Genomic DNA, 24,807 nt, shown 5'->3' with positions numbered 1-24,807 from the left:
GGAAGGATAAGAAGGAAAAGGATGTCTATTGCAGTCTATAAGTTAAATTCCTATTCTCCAAATATAATCTTCTGATTCATATTAATCCAAAGGAAAAACACTGAGAAGAGAGTTGAAACAGATGAATGACAGGTTGTAAATAAACAAACAAAAATTAATACTTTCGTACTAAAACTGTGTTTATTCAAATCTTTTCTCACGGAACTCTATCATAACCAACCTCTAAAGAGTTACAGTGATAATGAAACTGGTGTAATATTTAACTGCTCTTCCAAACTCAGGTACCATCTCTTTCATATACTTGACTCGCCCATTAAAATTTTTATAATGTAGAGAGACAACTGGTATGGTGCAATGAAATTCTGGAAGCTCCAAGCTTGTCTTGTCTCCTAGCTGAGTGCCCTTGGATTAGTTCTTAACTTCTCTATGGTCTGGTTCCCTCTCTGTAAAATTAGGATCCTATTAGTGCCCATCTCATAATAGTAACCGGACAGAAAATGTGTGAAACCACACTGAGACTGCACATCATAAGAACTAAACAATAATATAATTATTTTATTGATAATAATAGCTACGACAATGAACAGAGATTCTGTTTAGTATGTTCTCTACTGAGAACAGAGGTTCTGTTCACGGAGAGAGGTAGGCTACGTGGTACTTACACAGCAACATCTTCAGACTAGGTTCTCTTTAGGAAAAAGGAACAAGTAGTTTACAACATTCCCCCATGCACGTGTCAGTTGGTGAGAAGTAAAGTGCATTATACCCAGCAGTAAAAAGCCCAAGAGTGGCTGGAGAAAAAGTTGGGGGGTACAGTTTACTGCATGCTGGAGCTTGAGGGTCTCCCAAGGACTCTCAAAGACTCTGTGTTACACTTGTCATTATATTATTACAGGGAGGCACAGCTGAGTGACCACGTGTCCCAGACTGCCCCCACATTCAAGCTCTACCTCGTTGTCCCAGCATAATCATTCATAGCGCCTCTCTCATTCTCAATTTGTTTTTGTTTGTTTTTTAATTTCTTTTTTTTTTTGAATGTTCTAATTTGGACAATTATATATATGGTCCCTCTATGTAACTAGTAAGAACCTTCCAATCCACTGGACAATCTCAGCAACAACAATGCTACATTTCTAAGGCTACATTTCTAAGATTACATTCTGCAAATGAGGCAGAGGACCCTGGGACAACTTGACTTTGTTTCTAAACAGCTTCAAAGGGGAAGATGGTTTAGCCTGGGGAGCATCTCCAGTGCCCAAGGGTTTACATTACATTTTCACAAGTAAAATTAAACTTCCAAGGACAGCAAACCCTTACAACTTGAGAAGAGCCTTTTTCATTTTTCTTTCCTATCAGGGAGGCACAAGAAGCCAATAACTTTTAGATTCTAATAAGGCTTCCTATGGGTCAATTCAATGTCTCTGCCACCCAATAAACGCCCACATTCACTTTATTTATTAGAGAGGTAAATAGCTCTGTGGATTCACAGCATTGTGAATCTTTTTAATTAAAAAATTCTTTAAGTTGTCCTGGAAGCTAGATGAAGTAAGAAATTTTAATAGTTACATTAGAATGACATCTTTTAGAGAATTCAGAAATATTATTCTACTTAATTTCATCCTAAGACCTAGGAAACACTGCAAAAGGAGTTCAATTATCTTATATAAAAACATAAAAATCGATTTACTCTCAATGAGGAAACAACTATGTACTCGTGTGTATTAGCACAATGTCGCCACTTTGTTTTTCTTTACTGTTTGTTTTTCTTTACTTGTTTACACAGATTAGACAGAAGCCAGATACAGCCGATAGCTAAAAATTATTTGCTTAGACGCCTAGTTTAAAATATTCTGGAATAATACCACACAACATTGCAAAACATCACGACGTCCTGTCTGGGGTAGAACCAAATAAATAGGCTAAAGAGTATTTTCCAATATTCGCTGTTACAAAATCCTAACAGCTCACGACACAAACAACGAGATTGTATAACGTTCCACAAGGATTTCAGAACCGGCCAAAAAGAGGTGGAGAAACTCAGCAAAACAAAGTGGCGAGAAAAGTCGGGGGAGGGGCGCAGGAAGGGAAGGGGCGGAGAAACACGACACCGAGGCAGTGATATCACACACAGCCAACTGCATGGAATTCAGAAAGTTAAGTGTCACCCAGCAATTTCGGTCTGGGCTTGAGACGCGCCTGCACGGCGCGGCCGCCCGGGGTTGGGAAGCAGGCGGGGGAGGGGCGGCTGGCCCGGGTTCGCGCTCGGGGCAGCAGAGGGGAAGGGCCGGTCGCCTCCCGGCCCGCGCGCGATCGAGCCCCGGGTCGGGCCCGCCGTCCCTTGCCTTGCGATGATTTCATCTTCCCCGAGGAGCGCCCGCCCTGGCCGGGGCTGCCACGTGCCTGGCCCGACCCAGTGCGCTGCGCCAGGGGACCCGACCCGGCCGCGGCCGCTGCGGGGCGTGGGGGCGAGCGGAAGGAAAGGGCTGGCCACCTGCGAGGCTCGCCGCCGTCCTAAACGGGGCAGTGGGATTGCTCGGCGGGGACCACCGCTCTTGGGGGGCCCTTCCTGCGCACCCTCAACGCCCCCCCTCCCGCCCCCCAGACGCGAAAGGAGGAAGCCAGGGGAGAGCGCTCGGCAGGTTTTCGCAACTCCGAGGCGACTGCAGGCTGCGGCCGCCGGGCGGGAGGGAGCAGCCGTGCCCTCCCAGGGGGGCCCCGGCCCGGCCGAGTCCCGGGCCCGGCCTGCGCCTGCCGCGCCCCGCCGCGCAGCGCGCGCTCCCGGCGGCTCGGCCGTGGCTGTCCGGCCCCCGCCCGAGCCGGGCAGCGGGCCACCCGCCGAGCGAACCGCGGCAGCCGCGGGGCCCGGTGCCGCGCCGGCCGCAGCCCGTCACTCCTCCCGCTGCGTGTTCCCCAGCCTCGGAGAAAGGCTTGTACCTTCCACCGCCTCCTCCACCATCTCGTCGTCGCTATCCATGGCGACTGGGGACCCTGGCCAGCTCGGGGTCGCGCGGCTGCCGCCCGTCCCTCCCGGTGCTCCCGGCGGCTGAGCGAGCGCTGGGGCCGAGCCCTGCGAGTTTGGAGGAGGAGGAAGAGGAGGAGCAGTCGGGCTGGCTGGCACTCCCTCCCCCTACAGCCCTTTCAATTTCTTGGCCTTCAGCTGCTGCGGCAGCAACCGTCCCCCCTCCCTTCGCCCGCTGGCCCCTCGCCCTCGAGGCCCCGGGGTGCCGCTGCGGCCGCTGCCGCTGCTGCAACTTTCTCCTGCGATCCCCCCTCTTTGTTAGCGAGCAGCTGATCCGCTGACATCACCTCGCGCCGGTGCGCTCCCTCCCTCGCTGATTGACGGTTCCCGGTCCCTTCCCAGAAGTAAGGCTCCTGGAGACCCGAGGCGCTCGCGGGCCGCTCCCCCTGCGCCGCCGGGCCGAGCCCCGGGCCCCTCGGCGTCTGCCTTTGGCTTCTGCGCGACTTGGCGAGCTCCGAGCGCGCCACGCGGTCCTGGGCGCCGCGGGCTTCTCCCCTGCACGTGCGGCCCTCCGGGTCCCCGCCCTCGGGGGCGCTTAGAGCTCCGGACCCCCAGCCGGAGCAGGGGGCCAGGTTGGAAGTTGGCCGTGCAAGGGGTGCCCGCCGCCCCCCACCTCGGGACAGCCTCCGAAACGCAGGGGAAACAAAGGAAGCGTTTCGGACGCTCTGGCGCCTCGACTTCCTCTCGCCCTCTCCCCCCACTTCACCCCATTTGCCCTCGGAGCCGCGCGAGGGCTGCACGCTCGGCAGGGCAGGTGTCCCACGACACTGCTCCCCAGACTGGAGCGGGTGCCATCCGGAGCGACTCCGCCGGCCTGCGGGGACCACCCCATCCCGGCCAGGCCCCGCCCTCCTCGGGACCCCCGAGCGCCTCGGATGATTCGGAGGCGCGTCCAACCCAAAGGGCAGTGGGGTCTCTTCCAGGCAGGAAACAAGCCGCCGCGCGGGCAGGTGCCTCCCCGCCGCGGTGGGGATGGAAGATGGACCGCCCGGCGGAGCTAACGAGGAAGGACCCTCCGGCTCCCGCGCCCGCCCCCCTCGTGGCCCTCGCGGTACGGGTGATGGCCCCAACTGTCTCTCCCAAGTGTCAACCACCCCGCAGGCTGGGGCGTCTTCAATGGAGAAGACCAGTGGGCACCCGCTTCATAACGACAATGTCATTATGGCGCTGTCTTGGAAAGGTGGCGGTAAAGGGCGGCCGTAAATAGCTGGTTAAATGGGTGCAAATGTACGCAGTGTACCGTGGAATCCCAGCGTGCAGCTCTGGGCATCTGCCAGCACAGCTACCGCAGGGGCGCAGGGAGGGAGGTGGGAGAGCAAAGAAAGAAAGTTCCATTTTGTTTTCTGGAGGATGAGTGAGACTTTGGGGATTTCAAAATACTTCCAGCACGTGGAAGACCACGCCTTGCTTTTAGCTCTCTGCTTAAATCACAGTTTTGTTTGTTCTGTTTTTTTAAATGGAGTATTGCGTATTTTTGTTTTGTTTGAATTCATTCTTTTCTCTGTGAAAAAGGGAATAATGCCGAGGACTTTTGTCCCCATGCACGGCTAGGCATTTCAGTCCCTTTTGGCTGTGTTAGAAAGACAGGGAAGGGCCCTGGACCAGGGGGTCCACCCTTGCCAGCCTGAATTCCTCCCGCAGGAAGTAAGAGGCTTAGCGTCCACCCCCCCCACCCCCCCCCACCCCCGTGAGCTCCCTCCAGCTTAGGGTATACCACTCTGAGGTCCTTTGGCTTAGGTTAGACTAATCTGAGATTGGCTGGTTTTAGCTAGACGGCTCTGAAGCCCTCTGCATTAGGCGACACTGTCTGAAGTTCCGCGTGTATTTATCACCTCTCCCTTATGTATTACACTTGTGTGCAAAAACCCAGCAGACGCTCGTCTTTCTCCCTAAGTTTCCAGTTTATTTTCAGGGGCAAAGAAGATGCCAAAAGCTAAAGGAAGCAGCAAAAAGAATTCCTTTCTTCAAGGAGGCCAAGGCAAGGGGACGGTAGGTTGGAAGAAATCTCCCTCCAAACACGCAGTTGCACCACAGAGCATCCGGCCCATGGTGGGGTCGGCGTGGAGCGATTATTATGTCACAAGCATCCTGCCTCCATATTTAGGTTCAGAGGCAAGTTGTGCAACCCCTCCTAGGTGCTGTGAGGTTTTCCCAGCAGGTACTGTGTGTTCGATTGGCCAAGTGTTCCCTTTTACTTACCGCTTTGGAAACACCTGTATATGGCCCTCCTGGCTGAAGCAGGCCACCGCTGGATCTGCAGAGGGAGACGGGGATTGAGGTCTTCCTGGGAGAGTGGGCCATGGCAAGAATTACTTCCCTCACCATTCCTTCCTGCTGGCTCCCTGCCCAAAGCTTAGGCACAATGTTTTCATGACTTCCTTAAGACACACTTGCATTTTTACAAATCACTTTGCGTCTGCATTTTCAATCTCTCTCTCTAGACTGAGTCTTATTTATAGCTCCAGAACCCAATCCAGTGCCTGGTACAGAGAGAGAGTTAAGCACTGTCAGTGAGGATTCAGCAGATAGGAATATTCTGTTTTATATAAACAGAGCTGAATCTTTCTCACAGACCGGTTTCTCTTCCTGTGTTTTGGCAGAGCGCTTTGTTTCAGCTCAAGCCTGAGGAACATTTCTGAGTTGTTCTACTTTCCCACATCGACTGGCCCCAGATTGGCTTCCATCACATTCTTTCCCACAGTTTTCTTCATTGACAGCTCATTTCATAAACCCTCTTTCCACTTGGCTTCCCACCATTTCCCTCTGTCATCGTCTGTCCCCACCAGTGTGGTCATGGGCTGGAAAATCAATAAAACTCTTAATCAGCAGCAATGTACGGCAGTGGCGCAGCGGTGGCCGCAGCGGTGGCTCAGCCCCTAACCCCGGCATATCCCAGTGTGCCAGAACAGGCCCTGCCAGGGAGAAAAGGCACCTGCACAGGACGTCCAGGAACTCCTGGGGGTGGGCGTGCCTCCATGCACACACCGAGCAGTGACTTTTCCAAGCTGCCTCGGCTTAGCGTCCCTGCATCGAAAGATGTGTCCCCTCTCTTCACACTCTATTTGGGAAACGTAAGTCCCCCTTCGCCCACAGCAAGCAGTCAAAATACTAAGTTGATTTCATTCATTTTACCACCCTTGTCTTTCCCTGGAGAAGGCTGGTGCTTACTTACAAGACTGATATAACTCTTGTGGTAAATATGTTTTTACAGGCTGGATATGCGCCTTCCTACGTTTAGGGGAAACAATTCTGTCAGCTTATCGCTGTGTATATTAAGTACATTGCAGAAACCTGGTGGGTGTAGAACTTCTCCGTTAGTGTTGGCTGCTACTGACCCCTCATTCTGCACTACTGGTAGGGGCGGGAGGGGGCCGGGCAGACTTCCGGGTTTCGTGTTTCCAGGAGGAAGTACTCGCCAGGGGCTCAGCCAAAGGGAGTCTCGGGGGGCTCCCCCCCCCAGGTAACTGGTAGATCAGCGGCTGGTGTTCAGGTTTTGGTTTGTTCCGTTTGCTCACATCTCCATTAAGGAGACGAGGCAAAATGGATGAAGGAACTTTTAAATAAGCATCAATTCTTATTTTGGCACTGCTCACTTCTTAGCCAGCTTCTCCCCATTCCCCAAATTCACCAGTTTGAGTTTTCACCTTATCTGTTTGGGTTCCACCAAACACTAGCTGTGCATTGGGCAGTTAAGCTCTCTAGGCCTTAGTTTTCCCATCTGTAAATGACGAGGTTGGGCTACATACTTTCTAAGCCCAAACTTTCTCTGTCCACCTTTCCTGGGGAAAAGCTAAATGGAGCATGAAGAGCCCCAGGGTCCATGTATAGACAGAGGAAAGGGGAAGACTCCAGGGCAACTCTGGCAAACTGGATCATCTCAGTTTTTTAAAAAAATATTTTTACTGATAGATCTTAACATGCCAACGTTGCTTGTTTTCCAAACATGGTGTACAATCAGTGGCTCACAATATCATCACATAGTTGCGTATTCTTCACCATGACCAATTTTTAGAGCATTTGCATCAGTCCAGAAAAAGAAATAAAACAGAAAAAAGAAAAAACTCATACATACCATACCTCTTACTCTTCCCTCTTATTGACTACTAGTATTTCCATCTACCCAATTTATTTTAACCTTTGTTCCCAGTATTGTTTGTTTATTTTTATCCGTATTTTTAACTCATCTGTCCATACCCTAGGTAAAAGGAACATCAGGCACAAGGTTTTCAGAATCACACAGTCACATTGTAAAAGCTTTATCACAATACAATCGTCTTCAAGAAACAAGGCTACTGGAAAACAGCGCAACAGTTTCAGGTACTTCCCTCTAGTACTTCCCTCTAGCCACTCTAATATGCCATAAACTAAAAAGGGATATTTATATAATGCATAAGAATAACCTCTTGATTCTGTTTGCAATCTCTCAGCCACTGACACTTTTATTTCTTCTCATTTTTCTCTTTTCCCTTTTGGTCAAGAAGGTTTTCTCAATCCCTTGATGCCAGGTTCTGGCTCATCCTGGGATTTCTGTCCCACATTGCCAGGGAGAGTTACACCCCTGGGAGTCATGTCCCATGTAGGGGTGGGGGGAGGGCAGTGAGTTCACTTGCCATGTCAGCTTGAAGAAAGAGGTCACATCTGAGCAACAAAAGAAGTTCTCTGGGGGTGACTCTTAGGCTTAGTTTAAGTAGACTTAGCCTGTCCTTTGTAGGGATGAGTTTCATAGGGGTGAACCTCAAGATTGAGGATGTTCTAGTTGGCTAGCTGCCAGAATGTGACATACCAGAAACAGAATGGCTTTGCAAAAGGGGAATTTAATAAGCTGCGAGTTTACAGTTCTAAGGCCAAGAAAATGTCCCAGTGAAAACAAGTCTAGAGAAATGTCCGATCTAAGGCATCCAGGGAAAGATACCTTGGTTCAAGGATGCCGATGACATTCAGCATTTCTCTCTCAGCTGGAAAGGCACATGGTGAACATGGCGGTGTCTGCTAGTTTTCTCTCCAGGCTTCTCGTTTCATGAAGCTCGCCGGGAGGCGTTTTCCTTCTTCATCTCCAAAGGTTGCTGGCTGGTGGGCTCTGTGGTTCTCTTGTCCTTCTTTCGTTGTTTTGCACCTCTCTCCTCGTTCTCAAAAGGTCACTGGCTGGTGGACTCTCTGCTTCGTGGTTCTGAGGCGTTCTCTGCTATCTCAGAATCTCCAAAGGTCACTGGCTGGTGGGCTCTGTGGTTCTCTTGGCCTTGTGGCTCTCCTTGGCTCTGCTGTGGCTTTCTCATCATTCTCAAAAGGCATTCTCTCCAAAAAAGGTCTCCTTTTTATAGGATTCCAGTTAACTAATCAAGACCCACCTGGAATGGGTGGAGACACGTCTCCATCTAATCAAGTTTAATACACACACTTGATTGAGTCACGTCTCTGTGGAGATAATCTAAAGTTTCCAACATACAGTACCAAATAGGGATTCAAAGAAATAGCTGTTTTTACAAAATAGGATTAGGATTAAAACATGGCTTTTCTAGGGTACATACATCCTTTAAATCCAGGACAGAGGGCTCAGCCGATGGATTTGGTTATCCCCCTTGCTTGCGAGATTATCAGGAATTCTCCAAACAGGGAAGTCAAATATTTCCTCCTTTCTCCCCATTGCCCCAAGAGAACCTTGCAAATACTTTTTTTTTTTACTGCCAAATTTACTGCCCAAATTACTCTGGGATATATCAGGGCATCACACTAACCTGGACATACCAACAAAGTCTCATGCCCTATTCAAGATCTCATGTACTTGTAGTGTTCAACTAAACTGACCATACAAGTGAAATTAGGAAGTGCACTACCCAAAATATAAATTTTGCACCAAATAAACATCTCTCCGTTTGGTCTCACATAGAAGTTGAAGTTTTAAAATATGGATGATATCATCCTTTACGCTGTATTCTAATCTACCTTAGTCCTCTCCAGATCAGCTTCCCTCATGTCTCTACTCAAAGTCATGGGTCATTTCAATTTAATGGCACTGAGATACGGAGAAGATGAGGGCCTTTACCTTAACTCTAGGAAGAGAGGCATGGGCATTCAGGAGAACCAAAGTCCTTGGGGTCTGAACCACTGAGTCACTCGTCAAATGGAAAACTGTGTTAGTGGCAACTGCAGAAGTTGGAGGGAGGGGCAAGGAGAGGAGCCGAGAGGAGGGTAAGGGTGTGGGGGAGGAGATGTGGATGGAAGGGAAACACAGTATGTGGAGCACAGAAAAGAGCAAAGGAGTAACATCATGGGCACCAAAGAAAGGTCCTGGGAGCACAGAAAAAAATAAAGAAAATTCATTCTGCTGGAAATAGATACGACTGCAGTCAGGAAGAGGTCTCAAGAAATCAGGGTGGTCCGATTCTGGCAACAGGAAATGCAGGAGAGGGAGTGCAGAATGACATGACCTGAGGAAATGAATCAAGTAATAGAGAAGACAGCACGGTTGCCATGGCATTAAAATGTCTCGCAGCACGTTAGCTCCTTTTTTCTCTTTTGCTTGATTATTTCTTTTTTTCTTTTTTTTTTTTTTGCATGGGCAGGCACTGGGAGTCAAATCCAGATCTCCAGCGTAGCAGGCGAGAACTCTGCCTACTGAGCCACTGTGGCCTGCCCTTGCTTGATTCTTGTTCTTACAACATGTTAATGTCATTGCGATATATCCCAGTAAACTAATTTAGACCTGGGGCATGGCAGGAAGGAAGACGCAGCCCAGCTCTCCCTCCACAGTAAGCCTGGTTCTTTTGCTGTTTGCATTATGGGATGTGAAAACCCTTGTCAGGCTCAGATCTGGTAAATCTGCCTAGTGACATAACTTGGAAAACAGGAAAAATTGGAAACTGTTTCTAAAGCTGCAAGTGCTTCAGAAATTGCTTCAGAAAAATCAACAGATACAGAAATTTGAAAAATAAATGCAAACATCATCAAAACCAAATGTGTTTTCTTAAATAGTATTTTTATTGCATTTTCAATAATTATTATACATTTATCATCACAATGATATGTGTACTGTGTACTCTCTTGACATGATTGCACCCAGGATGAATGAAAGGGTGTTTCCACCAGACTTATCACAAACATCACAACATGGATAATTCACGAAGGCCCAGATCTTGACCTTCATCCTTACAGGCTCCAAAACTACAATGAGTCTGTCCTCAAAGTGGACTGACGTTAACCAGGCTTCCAGAGATTGATGCACGTACCAGAGTTATGACTTACAGACCAGAGTACTCATGCTGTCATAGCAAGCACAGTCCTTCTTTACAGATGAATGCACTTGAGAAGACCAGTTCATACAGAAATTCGTTAGCCTGGAATTAGAACAAATGAGATTAATTGTGTGGTCCATAAGAGGAATCTTCCCGACATAGCATCTGAAAGCATAAGGCTGCCTGCCCCCAGCCCACCCGGAGTGGATGGTCCCGCCAGCTTCTGAAGCTCTAGGCCTTCTCTTTTCCATGCACTAGTCTCTTCAAACTGCTTTCTCCACACGGCATCTTATTCAGCCAACTAGATATATCTACGCTTTTAAAATCATAAAATCGCTTTCCACTTCCACTTCCCTAATACTATCATCAGATCACTTTGATGTGAATTTGGTGTATCCTCAAATTCGTCAGTCACAAATTCAGTCGCTGTCTTGATTTATTCTGCCTGTTAGTCTAACTTTCCAAGGGCAATTGGTTCCCAAGTTCTTGGAGAAGCTCCATATATTTGCTCCTTGGGCAACCAGCAGCAACCTCACCTTCCTTAGAATGTCATGCACTTTAAATAAATAGATCAGGCTTATTCAGATCCATGCGTCCTGACCTGCTAGAGTTTTCAAGGTTTCCCTGGGTACCCAGTTCAAGGATATTTTTCCCTTTTTTTGTGGGGGAGTGGAGAGCTTGGCCCTTTGCTATGACTCACACACTGAAATTTCACCTTGAGGACACAGATCTCACCCACTATAAGGTAGATGGAGAGCAAAGCGTCCAAACAGGACTCTTGCTTCTGTCTGATTTTGAATTCAATAGACAGAAATAAAAATACTCGCATGACCCTGTCATCTTAGTCACAAACAAGGACAGACTGATGAAATGTGTCTAGGGCTCCTGGCATTGAAATGATATCCCTACCCTACAAGGAAACCCTCACGTCGAGGGGCTTAATGCTAAGCCATCCCTTCCTTTGCTGAGGAACTGTCTTGCAGAGAATTCGAATATGAAATGTCCTTTCAGGTCATTTAAGGCCCTACTGTTCCTCCTTGCTGAGTCCATAGATCAATATCCAGGAAAAGATGCTGTGCCCAACCTTTTGGAATATCTTCCAGAAAATTTTAAACTGCCCAGCTCAAATGCTCTGTATTAGTTTGCTAATGCTGCCGGAAAGCAATATACCAGAAATGGAGCGGCTTTTAAAAAGGGAATTTAATAAGTTACAAGTTTACAGTTCTAGTGCTGTAACCAAGGCACCAACAAGAGGTTACCTTCACTGAAGAAAGGCTAATGTCATCTGGAACACCTCTGTCCGCTGAGAAGTCACGTGGCTGGCATCGGCTGGTCCCAGCTCTGTTGCTTTCAGCCTATGTTTCCTGTGGGCGGTTCCTCACTTGGCTTCTGTGAGCCTTCACTTAGCTCCTCAGGGTTACACCTTTGGGTTCTGGCTTGCTTAGCATCTGCAGGGGCCAGAGATTTCTTCTCTTCAGGTTCTGACTCTATCTGAGTCCTTGCGTAGCACTGGGGCTATTTCTTTCTCTATCTCCAAACATCTACATTGGCTCTAAAATAACTGTTTCCCAAAAAGTCTCCTCTTTTAAAGGACTCCAATAAACTAATCAAGACCCACCCTGAATGGGTGGTCAAGCTTCCATCTCATCAAAAGGCCACACCCACAATTGGGCGCGCCACATCTCTGTGGAGGTAATCTAATCAAAGTTTCCACCCTACAGTATTAAATTAAGATTGAAAAGAAACGGCTGCCCCCACAAGATTGGATCAGGATCCAAACATGGCTTTTGGGGGGTACATAATGTTTTTACACCGGCACAGCCTCCTTTGATCAAAACAGAGGGACATACAGCAGGCTTCTCCGGGGCGGGATTTATGCTGTAAGCAGTGAGCTCTCCTTGGGGAGAAAAACGCCACTTGAACTGCCATGCTGTGGACGTAGGTTTCCTGCAAACCAGAAGCATCTCTTCCCAACCTGGCATCTTGGGGTGCGACTCAAGTCTGGGGTCCGTGTGAGTTCCCTAGCAGAATGGGTCACCCAGTGACTAGCTTAGCTGTGACGTCTGGGCCCCTCCTCCATGCCAGCTGTGTTCTTCCTCTTGTCTCTGAGTCTCTGCCTTTGCAGGTAGGTCGCTGATTGGTAATGGATTCTGATTTGCTGTGGGCTGGGTTCATTCTTAGGTGTAGATGATGAGAGAGAGGGGCAAGTCTATACTTCCCCTCTACCCCCCAATCCAGTATAAGATTTGGGGTATTTGCAACAAAATATGTCTAATGTTTCAAAACAATCCTTCTGAAAATGCTTTTTAGGAATTTTTGGGTTCTACAGCGAAGTCCTTTTGTTTATGAACTTGTTTTCATCCAAGGGGATCCCTATTGCTGGCCCACTCTTCTGGTATTTAGAGATCCTTTACCTTGAATAGAAAGTGATTTGGCAGCTATGATTTTATTTGCACTCACAGCTCTAATCACTCATACCGTGGAAGTTTAAAGACTTGTCCAGAATTACGCAACTAATATGTAGGCAAATGAGGCTTAAGTCCAAGTCCACTGGGGCTTTGACTATTCATACGCCTCATGCATAATAATAAGACCCTCCAGAGATCTGGTCGTAGAGGGAGAAAACGGAGACGAGAATGGCACTTAGAGACAGTCCATTGTACCTCAGGAGCTTGGATCACACGGTTTCCTTTAATTCTGAAAATGACCTTACAGAAGTATTATCTTCATTTATAGGTGAGGAAACCTGAGACTCAAGGTTTAAATAACTTTTCTGAGGTCACATAACTAGTGAGAGTGGAACTGGAACCATATCTGTCCAAACCATGAAGAGAAGCATTCCGAAGAAAAGAAAAAAAATACAGGGCAGTTGTGAAGAAACAATTCCAGGAGATGTTTGAGGAAAGGAAAATTGCTTGAGAAAGTTCCACATCAATTTTTTTTTTCTTTTACATGGGCAGGCACCGGGAATTGAACCTGGGTCTCTGAATGGCAGGCAAGAACTCTGCCACTGCACCACCGTGGCCTACTCTCCACATCAGTTTTTATAGTGCCGTGCCAGATGTGCTTATGGGAGACTAAACCACAAAAAGCATATATATTGCTGGCCCCAGATGACAGAGGAGAGCTTTGAATTTATCTTTGGGGGTATACTTTTACAAGGATTTCTCAGAAGAACCCCACTTCAGCCAACACAACAAGCAATCACACCACCCTCCCCCTGTCTACGTGGGACATGACACCCAGGGGTGTGGACCTTCCTGGCAACGTCGGACAGAGATCCTAGAGTGAGCTGAGACTCAGCATCAAGGGATTGAGAAAACCTTCTTGACCAAAATGGGGAAGAGTGAAATGAGACAAAGTGTCAATGGCTGAGAGAGTCCAAACAGAGTCGAGAGGTTATCCTGGAGGTTATTCTTATGCATTAAGTAGATGTCACCTTCTTATTCAAGATGTAATGGAGAGGCTGGAGGGAACTGCCTGAAAATGGAGAGCTGTGTTCCAGTAGCCCTGTTTCTTGATGATGATTGAATAATGATATAGCTTTCACAGTGTGACTGTGTGATTGTGAAAACCTTGTGTCTGATGCTCCTTTTATCTACCTTGCCAACAAAGGAGTAGAACATATGGAATAAAAATAAATAATAGGGGGAACAAATGCTAAAATAAATTTAGTTTGAAATGCTAGTGATCAATGAAAGCGAGGGGTAAGGGGTATGGTATGTATAATCTTTTTTTTCTTTTCTGTGTTCATTTTATTTCTTTTTCTGTTGTCTTTTTATTCCTTTTTCTGAATTAATGCAGATGTTCTAAGAAATTATGAAAATGCAACTAAGTAGATGATATTGTGAATTACTGATATATATGTTGATTTGTTAATTTTTTAATTAATAAATAAATTTTTAAAAAAGTGGAGGTAGAGGGCAGAAATTATACTTCGCAGAGTTTAGCATGGTGCATGCAGGTAGTTTCCTGGAGGTGCGTGCAGGCTTACTGATTGCCAGCAGGTGTTCTCTGCCCCTGAGGAATCAAGTCAAACAAGCCTGTCAAAAGCAGGTTTGGTCAGTACAACCATCCTAAGAGCAATTTAAGTCTAAATTTAAATTTTTAAAAGATGACTTTTGAGTTATGGAAGTAGAAGAGGATAGAGGAACGCTTTTTGGAGCATTTCATTGAATGAAAATAAAAATCCAGTCTTAATCTATAATTTTAAACCACCATTTACTTTATTACTTTTAGAAGAAAAATTCTTATAGTATAGATATTAGAAAGATAAATCATCACAAATAAAACAGCAAAAATCACTGAAAATCCCATTAGTAACCACTATAACAATATCATATATGTTCTTTTAGACGTTTTCTGAAAATATATAGGCATAGATAAAATAGGAGTATAGAATAAATAATATTCTGTATTTTTGTCAGTTAACTCCATTCTTAATTAATATTTCATGTTAATTAACTACCCATTAGTACACCCAATTCTATGTATTACAGTTCAGCATTTTCTTCATAGTGTCATTCAACATGGAGTTGTGAACAATATTCTTTAATAGTAAAAATGTAAAAAAACCTATAATCTAAGAATTATTTCACGTATTGAAGCAAGCAGTATATGCTTTGGAGAACAAACAGATCACATTTAAAAAAATCTGCATGAATGTATTTTTATTGAATGACATCTGAAAAATATAAACCAAAATGTTAACAACAGGGTGATGTGATTGATTTAATATTTTCTTTTTGTTTGATTTTGAAAAAAATACTTTAATTGAGATTTCTTCACACACTATGCAGTCCATCCAAAGTATATAATCAATGGCTCACAATATCATCACATAGCTGTGTATCTATCACCATGATCATTTTTAGAAAATTTGCCTCACTCCAGAAAAAGAAATAAGGAGTAAAAAAAAACCGTAACCCACACTCCCTAACCCTCCCTCTCACTGATCACTAGTATTGCAATCTACCCAATTTTTTTTACCCCTTACCCGCTTATTATTTATTTATTTTTAGTCCTTATTTATTACTCATCTGTCCATAGCCTGATAAAGGGAGTGTCAGCCACTTTTATACTTTTGTGAAATTCACAATCACATGGTCACATTGTAAAAGCAATGTAGTCATACAATCATCTTCAAGAATCAAGGCTACTGAAATAGAGTTTGATAGTTTCAGGTACTTCTCTCTAATCACACGGAAACACCACAGACTATAAAAAGATATCTATATAAAGCATAAGAATAATCTCTAGGATAACCTCTAGACTGAAATCTCTCAGCCACTGAAACTTAATTTTGTTTCATTTCTCCCTTCCCCATTTTAGTCAAGAAAATGTTCTCAATCCTATGATGCTAGGTCCTGGCTCGTCTCCAGGAGTCATATCCCACGTTGCAGGGAAGATTTATACCTCTGGGAGTCATGTCCCACATGGCAGGGGGGCGGGGGAAGCAGTGAGCTCACCTGCGGAGTTGGCTCAGAGAGAGAGGCCACATGTGAGCAACAAAAGAGTTTCTCTGGGGTGACTCTTAGGCATCGTTATAAGTAGGCTTAGCTTCTCCTTTGCAGGAATGTTTCATAGGGGCGAGCCCCAAGATTGAGGGTTGTTAAATTGGTTGTCCCCAGTGTTTGCAAAAATATCAGGAATTCCTCCTTTCTCCTCAGTCCCTCCAGGGGGCTTTGCAAATACTTTTTTATTCTCTGCCTAAATTATTCTGGGATATATTGGGGCATCCCACTAACCTGTACAAACCAGCAAGATCTCATGCCCTATTCAAGATTCCATGTAATTATTGTGCTCAAATAAATGGGGCATACAAATTAATTTAGTTAGTGTGCTACCAAGAAAATTAATTTTCCACCAAATAAACATCTCTTCCTTTGGTCTCACACAGAAGTTGAAGTTTTAAAATCTGGACAATATCATCCTGTACCCTGTATTCTGATTTACCTTAGTCCTGTCCAGATGTGCTTCACTCATGTCTCTAGTCAAAGCCTGATCACTTTTCACCTTTTAAACAGTTCCTGTATGGGGTAGTGCTGACTTTCACAGCTTCAGAGCTCTAGCTCTGAGTCTCAGGTGTCACACAAATAACCAAAGTTCCAGGAAACTACCAGGTTAAACACAAATAGTTCAAGATCTCAGAAATAACATTACAAGTCTGGAATAGCTGTGACTGCTGTAAGAGCTTACAATCTTTACAGTAGGCTCCAATGTTAATCCATGATCTCAACTTCAATTCTCCAAGTTTGTATATTACAGTTAGTCCATATGAGTGAGGCATGATAATATTTGTCTTTTTGCTTCTGACATTTTATTCAACATACTGTCCTCAAGTTTCATTCACCTAGTTGGATGCCTCACATTTGCTTGATATTTTTAAGGTTTTCTTATAAGGACTACATTATTGACTTATAGAATTATGGAAAAGGATTATTTTTTAAAAAACATAAAAACACCTACCAGCTGGAAGCAAGTTTCTTCACTCTTCTGTGCCTCATTTGCCTCAAGTGTCTTATGGATACTCTAATATTCTCACTCCCTAAAGTGATCATGAGGATTAACTGATGTAATGTAACTCAAAGCACTGTAAAGAGTTCCAGGCACATGGTAAGTACACAGTACATGGTGGCTGCCACCAAACTGACTGCTGTCATCATTAGTGCATCTGCTTCTGCTCTCATCCATTCTCCATAGAGTAAGAGAGTGTCCTTTCACATCAGATCACATAAGACATTGCACTGTGCAGAGACTTCCAGTGTTGCCTGTAACACTTCGGATGAAATCTAAACAGCTTGCCCCTGCCTCAAGCCCTGCTCTGGCCCCTGACCACCTCTGCAAGCTCCTGTATGCTACCTTACCTCTTGCTCCGTCATTTCACTCCAGCCACACGGCCCTTTCTGTTTCTGGAGGAAAATCAAGTTCTGTCCTGCCTCAGTGCCTTTGCACTAGTGGTTTCTCTTTTCTGGAATTCTCTTCCCCAGGTCTTTTCCTAGTTGGTTTATGGTCTTAGTGTAAAAGCAACCTCCCTAGAGAGGCCTTCCCTGACCACCCAACCACTCCTCACATGTTCTGTTTTGTTTTCATCATAACATTTATCACTACTTGACATGGTCTTGCTTATTTGTTTTACTCTGGTAGCTGGTGTCACTCTCCCCCTAGACCTTGTCTGCCTTGTCACTGGAACACCCATGTCCAGCACATCACAGGGGCTCAATAAATGGTTGTAGAATGATTTAAGCAGGTTATCTTTGTCAAATAATTGAACACTTTAATCATCAGCTACCATCTTCTGCTCAGAGGGCAGGTGCTTTCCCAGTGAGGAAGAGGACAACTATATCACTTTATTTCTGCCTTCTCCTTACCCTCAATTAAGAAGAAAAAAATAAATCAAAACAATCAATTTCTCAGAATCCTTAAAAATCTGGCCAAAGCGGTTGCTTTCCAATCAAGATTGAGATTAAAATATATATATATATGCCGGCCAGATCTGCAAAAAGAACCCTTTGAGACTTTAACTCTAATACACGAGGCTGGGCAGGCAGTAGGGACTCCACAAAGAGGTCGTGTTCCCGAAGTTTCTTTGTGTATGTTGTTTGTTTCCAACACAGAATGCATTTTTCACTGGAAACAATGTTCCCAGGCCAGCCCACAAAAGCCTATTTAACCCACTAAGCACAGTAGAAAAAAAGGGAAATTCTAAGAAACAAAAGAGGGAAATTGAATAAGAAATACAATTTGAATGTTTATTTTGAATACTAGTGTTTGAGGAAAAGCAGCTTTAAACAAAGGAGGATGGGGATGTAGGACAGGGGGCATGGAAGATGGGGGGTGGGGCAGGGTGGGCACCCTGCTGGCCTGGCAGAGCCTCCCCCTGCCTCTGGAGGGCTGAGGGTGTGGAGAAAAACCATGCTTCTTCAGGAGCAGGTCTGAGCCTGTCCCCAGGGGCATTGCAAGAGAGGACAAGAGGGGGCTGCCACTGTCACTTCCACCCCACTGAATTCTAGATGCTAGAAGCAACCTGTGAGAATCCTTCCAAACAGCCAAGATCTGGGTCTGTGATATTGGTGACTCTGGAGTTTTCTCTGTGACAGTGCAACTTACAAGTAACAGTTTCAATTCTGATTTCATCATTGTTACCACAGGATAATTTCAGGTATTTGCTCCCTATAGCCAGCCTGTGTTGCTACTTTGAGGCAAAACTTTTAGCTCCTTAAGGTCAGTCTGCAGAATGCAGGGGGGCCTCTTGCCATGCACACGCTTATCAGGTGTCTCATGCTATTTTGGATAAGGAAGTGTTCTGGTTGGGAAAGACCCTTAACCTGAAACACCTCCAGTCATTCCTAATTTTGATGCTTGCAGAGAGGGCCGTCTAGTAGAATTGGTTAAGAAGAAGGAAAAGAAATTTAACACACTGTTAGTTGATATGGCGGGAAATTGTTAATGCTGTTTGTCATTTTAAATCAACTTCTTAGAAATAAGTTAATAGCAATAATGATAAAGATACACTTATAGCAATGATGTATCTAAATTTAGGGGTCAAATAAAAAATGAGATAACATTTCCAATGATAGTGTCATGAATGGAATTTTAAGTGATTAGGCAAAGGGAAGGATGTGCTTTGGAAAACTGTGTTAGATGATTCCAGAAGGGGCACTAATAACGATGAAGACACGAATGTTGAAGACGTATGTGAAGAGCTTGAATAAAACTGTTTTGCAAACTGTGAGATAGAAAATAGCAGTACTTCTTAACTAATGTAGCATTTTATATAATATGTGATTTAATATGTGTACAACCACCCTAATACATTAAGTATTATAGATATTTGACTATTTTATCTACATCCCTAATAGTTTATATTTTTAACTCGACTAATGTGAAAAATTATCTCATTGGAAAATAGGGATAGGATCATATATGACATTGCCTTACATTTGGGCAAAATATATGGTAAATCTTTGCTTATAAAGGAAGCAGAACATACTGGAAAAGAGTAAGAAAATAAGAAGTTGCAGATTCTCGTTCTGGATTTATTGTGGCAGCCATGCCCCCCCCCCCCCCCATGTCTCAGTGTTACCAAATGTACTAAATAGAAACAGTCATCCTTCTTATCTCGTGTTTTAAAATATAACTATTCTTATAAATATGCAGACTCAATTTTGATTGATTTATACTAATAATTGAAAGTGGGATCTGGATAAACCAGATAACTATTAATTTAAAACTTTCAAACATTTTACTTTTGTATCTGACCTGCAGTTTTACTTTATACAAAATAATGAGACTAGGTCATAAATACTGGCTTCAGTGGTTAGGAAGTTGCCTCGGTTTCATTTGCTAGGCTGTTTGGTCCTTCCTTGGAGCTTATGCTACAGTGTTGGTGGGAGTTTAGCATGGAAGGCTTTGGAGTAAGATAGCTCAGGACCAAAACCAAGTCCCATCCCCTTGTAGTAGTCTGATCTTGAACAAATTTCTCTTTTCTTTTTTTTATTGTATAAATATTTGTTATTACATAATTTATTGAACGAATTTCTTAATCTCACTTAGCCATGCCTGCCTCTTTTTAAAAGTGAAGGTATTGGTTACACCCACTTCCTAGGGTTATTGAGAGGATTAAATGAGATCTTGCATGTAAAATCCAGCAATTGCTGGTCACCATTAGTCTGATTATTATTATTATTATTTTTTTAAAATCTAGGTTGGTGAAATAAGCTCCTTCATTCAACAATTTCCCAAAGCAAAAAGAGTGTTTTATATTTTTCTAAGCCTCATCTCTCTCTAAGAAGCAATCAAAATGAATCAAGATGTTATCAGTTTGTTTCCCAACAGGAATGTTCAGATACAAAACCACAAATTCTTAAATCGATTCTGCCGTCAATAAACTCGAAAGCACGAATTTTTTTTTTTAATAGAGGGAGATGTTCTTTCCAGCAGGACTCTGTCAGGAATATGTCACAGGCTGTCTCTGTTTCCAATGAATTTCTTCTTTTTTTTTTTAATATATTTTTACTGACAAAACATGACACCATACAAACATGAACATTCTTAACATATGAACATTCCATTCTTGGTATATAATCAACGATTCACAATATCATCACATAGTTGTATATTCATCACCATGATCATTTCTTAGAACATTTGCATCACTCTAGAAAAAGAAATAAAAAGAAAAAAAGAAAAAACTCATACATCCTGTGCCCCTAACCCTTCTCTCTCATTGACTGCTAGTATTTCCATCTATCCAATATATTTTAACCTTTGTTCCCCCTATTTATTTTCTATACCCCTTCCCACTCCCTTTCGTTGATCACTAGTTCTAATGAATTTCTTGCTGCCTTCTTTCCAGAGAGGTAAGAGCCAAACCTGTGTGCCCTCGTCTGGCAGTGAAACCCACCCTAACCCCAGTAGGTCTTGATTGCAAATGGTCATCAAAATCCATCCCTCTGGTCTCTGGTGCAATAGAGGCCAATGTCCTGGTTTCATGTGGTATTTGGGATGTGCTTAGCAATAGTAGGGATGTGGGGGTATTATCGGTCTGCCCTTAGTGTGGCAAGGGGAATTTTCATAAGTTCTTAGAGTTGGAAGGTGACTAAGATATCGTCTAGTCCAGTGCTTCCCAAATCTGGCTGTGCATAGGAATCGCCCGGAGAACTTTCAAAAAATAGAGATTCTGGGCTTTGCCTTCAAGGTACTCAACCAGAATTGTGGGATAGAGTGGGGATAGAAGTATTCTGTTTGCAAAACTCTCCAGGTGGTTTGGTGAAGGCCAACCTGGTACCAGCTTTGGAGACCACCAGCAGGTGAGGAGCTGAAGCCCAGACAGCTGGACTTGAGTCCACAGTCACCGGTCGTCAGATCTCTGGGCTTGTTCCACTGCTCCAAGTTTCTTCTCTGACGACTGTTAGGGTTTTAAATAGTGGGTGATATTTCAGCAAAGGGTGACCAAGACTCACTGCCTGCGGTAGGTTCCAGAGAACCTTTCAAGAGGCCCAGCAGGTGGAGTTGTTTTTATTTCTTCAACGTGTATAATAGCGTTTCGGTGGATTATACGGGTTTGGTATGCCTCCTTCCAGGGATGCTGTCTTTTATGCTTTTTGTTCTGACATAATTTTTACTTCACTAAATCATCCTTCCACATTTTAAAATACAATTTGTCCTGTTTTTCATTTTTTTTGAAAGGATAATTCTAAAGAACCATCAGCATCTTATTCCATCAGAGGCCACCCCTTGGAAGGTAGAGGGATGAGCTTGTGATGCAGCGGGAGAGAAAGAGGCCGCTTCCGGGGTCTCCTCCAGCTCCTGAGATGAAGACGCTGTGTGGCTACCATTGCAGATCAGAATGAATTAGCCATCTCGGCGACAGGCTGACGGAGGAAAAATGTAGAGCTGAGGAACATGGGTTTTGAAGTCAAATAGACCTGGTTTCAGATTCTAACTCCATCACTCTGAGCCTCAGTTTTCTGTAACTTTGTGGTAATAACATCTCATAGGGTTATAGTGAGATTTGGAGTCCCTGATGTCTGGAAAACAGCCTGCAAATGGTGGTGCTATCACTATGGAAGAATTATATTTGAGGGACTCATGGAGACATCTTCCTGTTAGTTATTTGAGGTATTCTGCATAAATCCCTCCAAGGGCAGAACTGTGGGCCTGCATCCAACTTTAGAGTAGGCAGAATGATTTGAATCTAGTCCCAAATCCAAGGTTAGAAATGTCGTTTTGCTGTCACACGAAAGGAGCTCTGTCTCTGGACATCCATCTCCCTTTCTGGTCGTCCATTGGCAGACCTGGAATAGCACCTTTTACTCTGCATAAGAGAGATCAATGTAGGAGAAGCTGATTTTATTAGGGAGGGGAGGCCAAGTCAGAGGCCTGGGGTGGAAAAGCATAGTTAGTTCTGGAGAGGATGTTGATGCCAGGCCAGGAAGCCCCAGGCGATGAGGTGTTGGGCAGGCAGTGAGATTGGGAGATGACTTTTGCAAGGGAAGCAGGGCAAGCAGGAGCAGAGGCAGGAAAGGCAGTCAGGACAGGACAGCTTCCTATACTTTAGAATTTCGCCCAGGTCCACCCTACCGGAAGACTTAACTTCAAGCTTTGAATTCCTTACCTAATTATGACTTGTCCACTCGGGTAAGATGTTCCTCACATACAATTCAGCATTCATCTTTCTATCAATACAACCCGCCTAATTCAGCCACAATCACAGAAGGCAAAAGATAGAAATGTTTGCAAGTCGAGCTGATGTAGTTTGGCTCCACAGACCTCCCTGAGTCCTTTCCAGGGTTACAGAATGCCCGGATGTTATTTATATCCCCAGTCCATTATTTACTACTGAAGCTAAGTCTGAGTTCTTTGATATAGTAATTGTTACTTATCAAGGATGTTTCTAGATCCAGGTCACTTCTTCTCATTGAGCCTCAGCTTGCTGTGTAAAAGAAGGTTGTATGAGCAACAATTAAGGCTTCTTATTGTGATAATGTCCTACATCTTGAGATGCAGTGGCCCCAGACCGTCCTTGATGGGGATTAACACAGAGCTCTTGGTCATCTGCACACCGAAAGGTGAACGTAGGCTAAGATGACATCAAGCACTCTCTCAAAGGAGAAGAAGTAATCTCTCCCTTTATCTTTCATTCAGCAAACATGTATTGAGGACCCAGAATGCATGAAGGAATTGTGAAGAAAAGAAACAATTCTCTAAGAGTTCCAATGGAAAGGGTGCGGGCAGGCTATAAGGGAGTGCTGGGAGAGAGAGAGATCAAGAGGTGGCTGGGATTGCAACCATATGCCCTCTAGTTGATTGCATTTCAAAAATCCTGTCTAGCTTCTCCATAGGAACCCCTCATTTTTTAGGCTATGCATCATTATTTCTAGTTCCAAATGTATGATCAAGGTAGCTGTCATCTTTGATCAAGGTAAGAGAGAATCAGGAAAAAACAACCTTCCCCACTTTGTTGCAAACTGGAGGGGTGTGTGGAGAAGGTAGGGAAAAAGCCAAGGGCTGAAGTGGCCTAACTGATCTTGATGGTGTGAAGGTGGGTTAATAGCTCATGTTACATCTTTGTATGAGCTTAGGGGTCTTTAAAGCTACTAACCCCCAAATCTCTCCCAGAGTTTGAGAGGAGGTGGATGGAGACAGGACCAAGGTAACAATACTCAAACTCCACTCTGCCTGTGGTTCTTTTCGGTAAAACCTGCTGTCCTAGTTGGCTAGCTGCCAGAATGCCATAGACCAGAAACAGAATGGCTTTTAAAAGGGGGAATTTATGAAGTTGCAAGTTTACAGTTCTAAGCCTGTGAAAATGTCCAAATTAAGGCACCAACAAGAGGTTACCTTCACTCTAGAGAGGACGATGAAGTTCAGGGTTTCTCTCTCAACTGGAAAGACACATGGCGAACACGGCGTTGTCTGCTAGCTTTCTCTCCAGGCTTCTTGTTTCACGAAGCTTGCCCAGCGGCGTTTTCCTTCTTCATCTCCAAAGGTCTCTGGCTGCAGGGGCTCTGGTGGTTCTTGCGGCTCTGAAGCTTTTTTCAAAATGTTTCCTCTTTTAAAAGATACCAGTAAACAAATCAAGACCCACCTAGAGTGGGTGGAGTCACTTCTCCCTCTAATCAAAGGTTAATACCCACAATTGGGTGTGTCACATCTCTGATAATCTAATCCAGCTTCTAACAAACAGTGCTGAAAATGGGTTAAAAGAAAAGGCTGCCTCCACAAGACGGATCAGGATTAAAACATGGTTTTCCTGGGGTACATGATCCTTTCAAACCAGCACACCCGCTTTCTAGATTACATAATGAATGACCTGCCAGTCAGATGATGAAGGAAAGAGAGGTTCTTATCTCTCATATTTCATACACAGGAATATTAAAGAATCGAAAGCTGAAGTCATGTTCCCAAGGTTATCTGGTAAACTGGTAGCAGAGTCAGGCCATGGATTCGGGTTTCTTGTCCTTCCCGTTTCGTTGACTGTGCATTAGATCTCGTTATTGCTGTAAATCCCACACTTGGGATTAAGGGCTGAAGCTGTGAGTTGGTTCCAACTTAACTTTCTTCATTAAACACTTACAAACACACAGCGTGTACCCCTTGCTTTTCCTAATCTTTTACTGCAACACGACTTAATAACTTTATCTGAGCAAGGCCACAGAGAGTGTGAAACTTTCCTCTCAGACATAGGAATATCTCTTGTCTTCCAGCTATAAGTATTCTGCAACAGCTGCCCAATGGAGCCAGAGGAGTGCCAAGGATGGGCTGGAATTCCAGCTGCTGGCGAGCAAGTGCTCACTATTTATAGCAGGGAGGGGGGCTGCAAAGCAGTGGAATTTTTTTTTTTTCCTTCTGAATAGTTGTGAGGCAACCAACAGGAAATGGGCTCTGACAGATACTAAATGAGACTACACGAATAAAGTGGATTACGGTAGTTCTCAAACTGTAACCTGCATCAGAATCACCTGGAGTGCCCCACCCCTGGCATTTTGATTCAGGAGGTCTGCTGCGAGACCTGAGAATTTTGTATTCTTACTGTATGGCTGGGTGGTGTTGATG

General features: G+C 44.6%; 1 protein-coding gene and 1 long non-coding RNA gene across 2 annotated transcripts in view; one reads left to right on the top strand and one right to left on the bottom strand.

Annotated features, from left to right (window-relative positions):
* SETD7 (SET domain containing 7, histone lysine methyltransferase) overlaps positions 1-3,183 on the bottom strand; it is a 42,386-nt gene extending 39,203 nt beyond the window's left edge. The window contains exon 1 of the mRNA XM_077139989.1: positions 2,935-3,183. Within this exon, the coding sequence (XP_076996104.1) occupies positions 2,935-2,974 (40 nt within the window). The 5' untranslated portion in view covers positions 2,975-3,183. The remainder of the gene's footprint in view (positions 1-2,934) is intronic.
* Positions 3,184-3,820: 637 nt separating this feature from the next.
* On the top strand, positions 3,821-9,922 carry LOC143666082 (uncharacterized). The gene is made up of 4 exons (XR_013167365.1): positions 3,821-4,070; positions 4,932-5,008; positions 7,219-7,336; positions 9,580-9,922. It is a non-coding gene; the product is annotated as an uncharacterized LOC143666082 (long non-coding RNA).
* The last annotated feature ends 14,885 nt before the right edge of the window (positions 9,923-24,807 follow it).

This window comes from Tamandua tetradactyla, chromosome 22, assembly GCF_023851605.1.
Source record: "Tamandua tetradactyla isolate mTamTet1 chromosome 22, mTamTet1.pri, whole genome shotgun sequence".
Taxonomy (NCBI): Eukaryota; Metazoa; Chordata; class Mammalia; order Pilosa; family Myrmecophagidae; genus Tamandua; species Tamandua tetradactyla.
The sequence above is the reverse complement of the archived record's forward strand: the minus strand, read 5'-3'. Positions and strand labels throughout refer to the sequence as shown.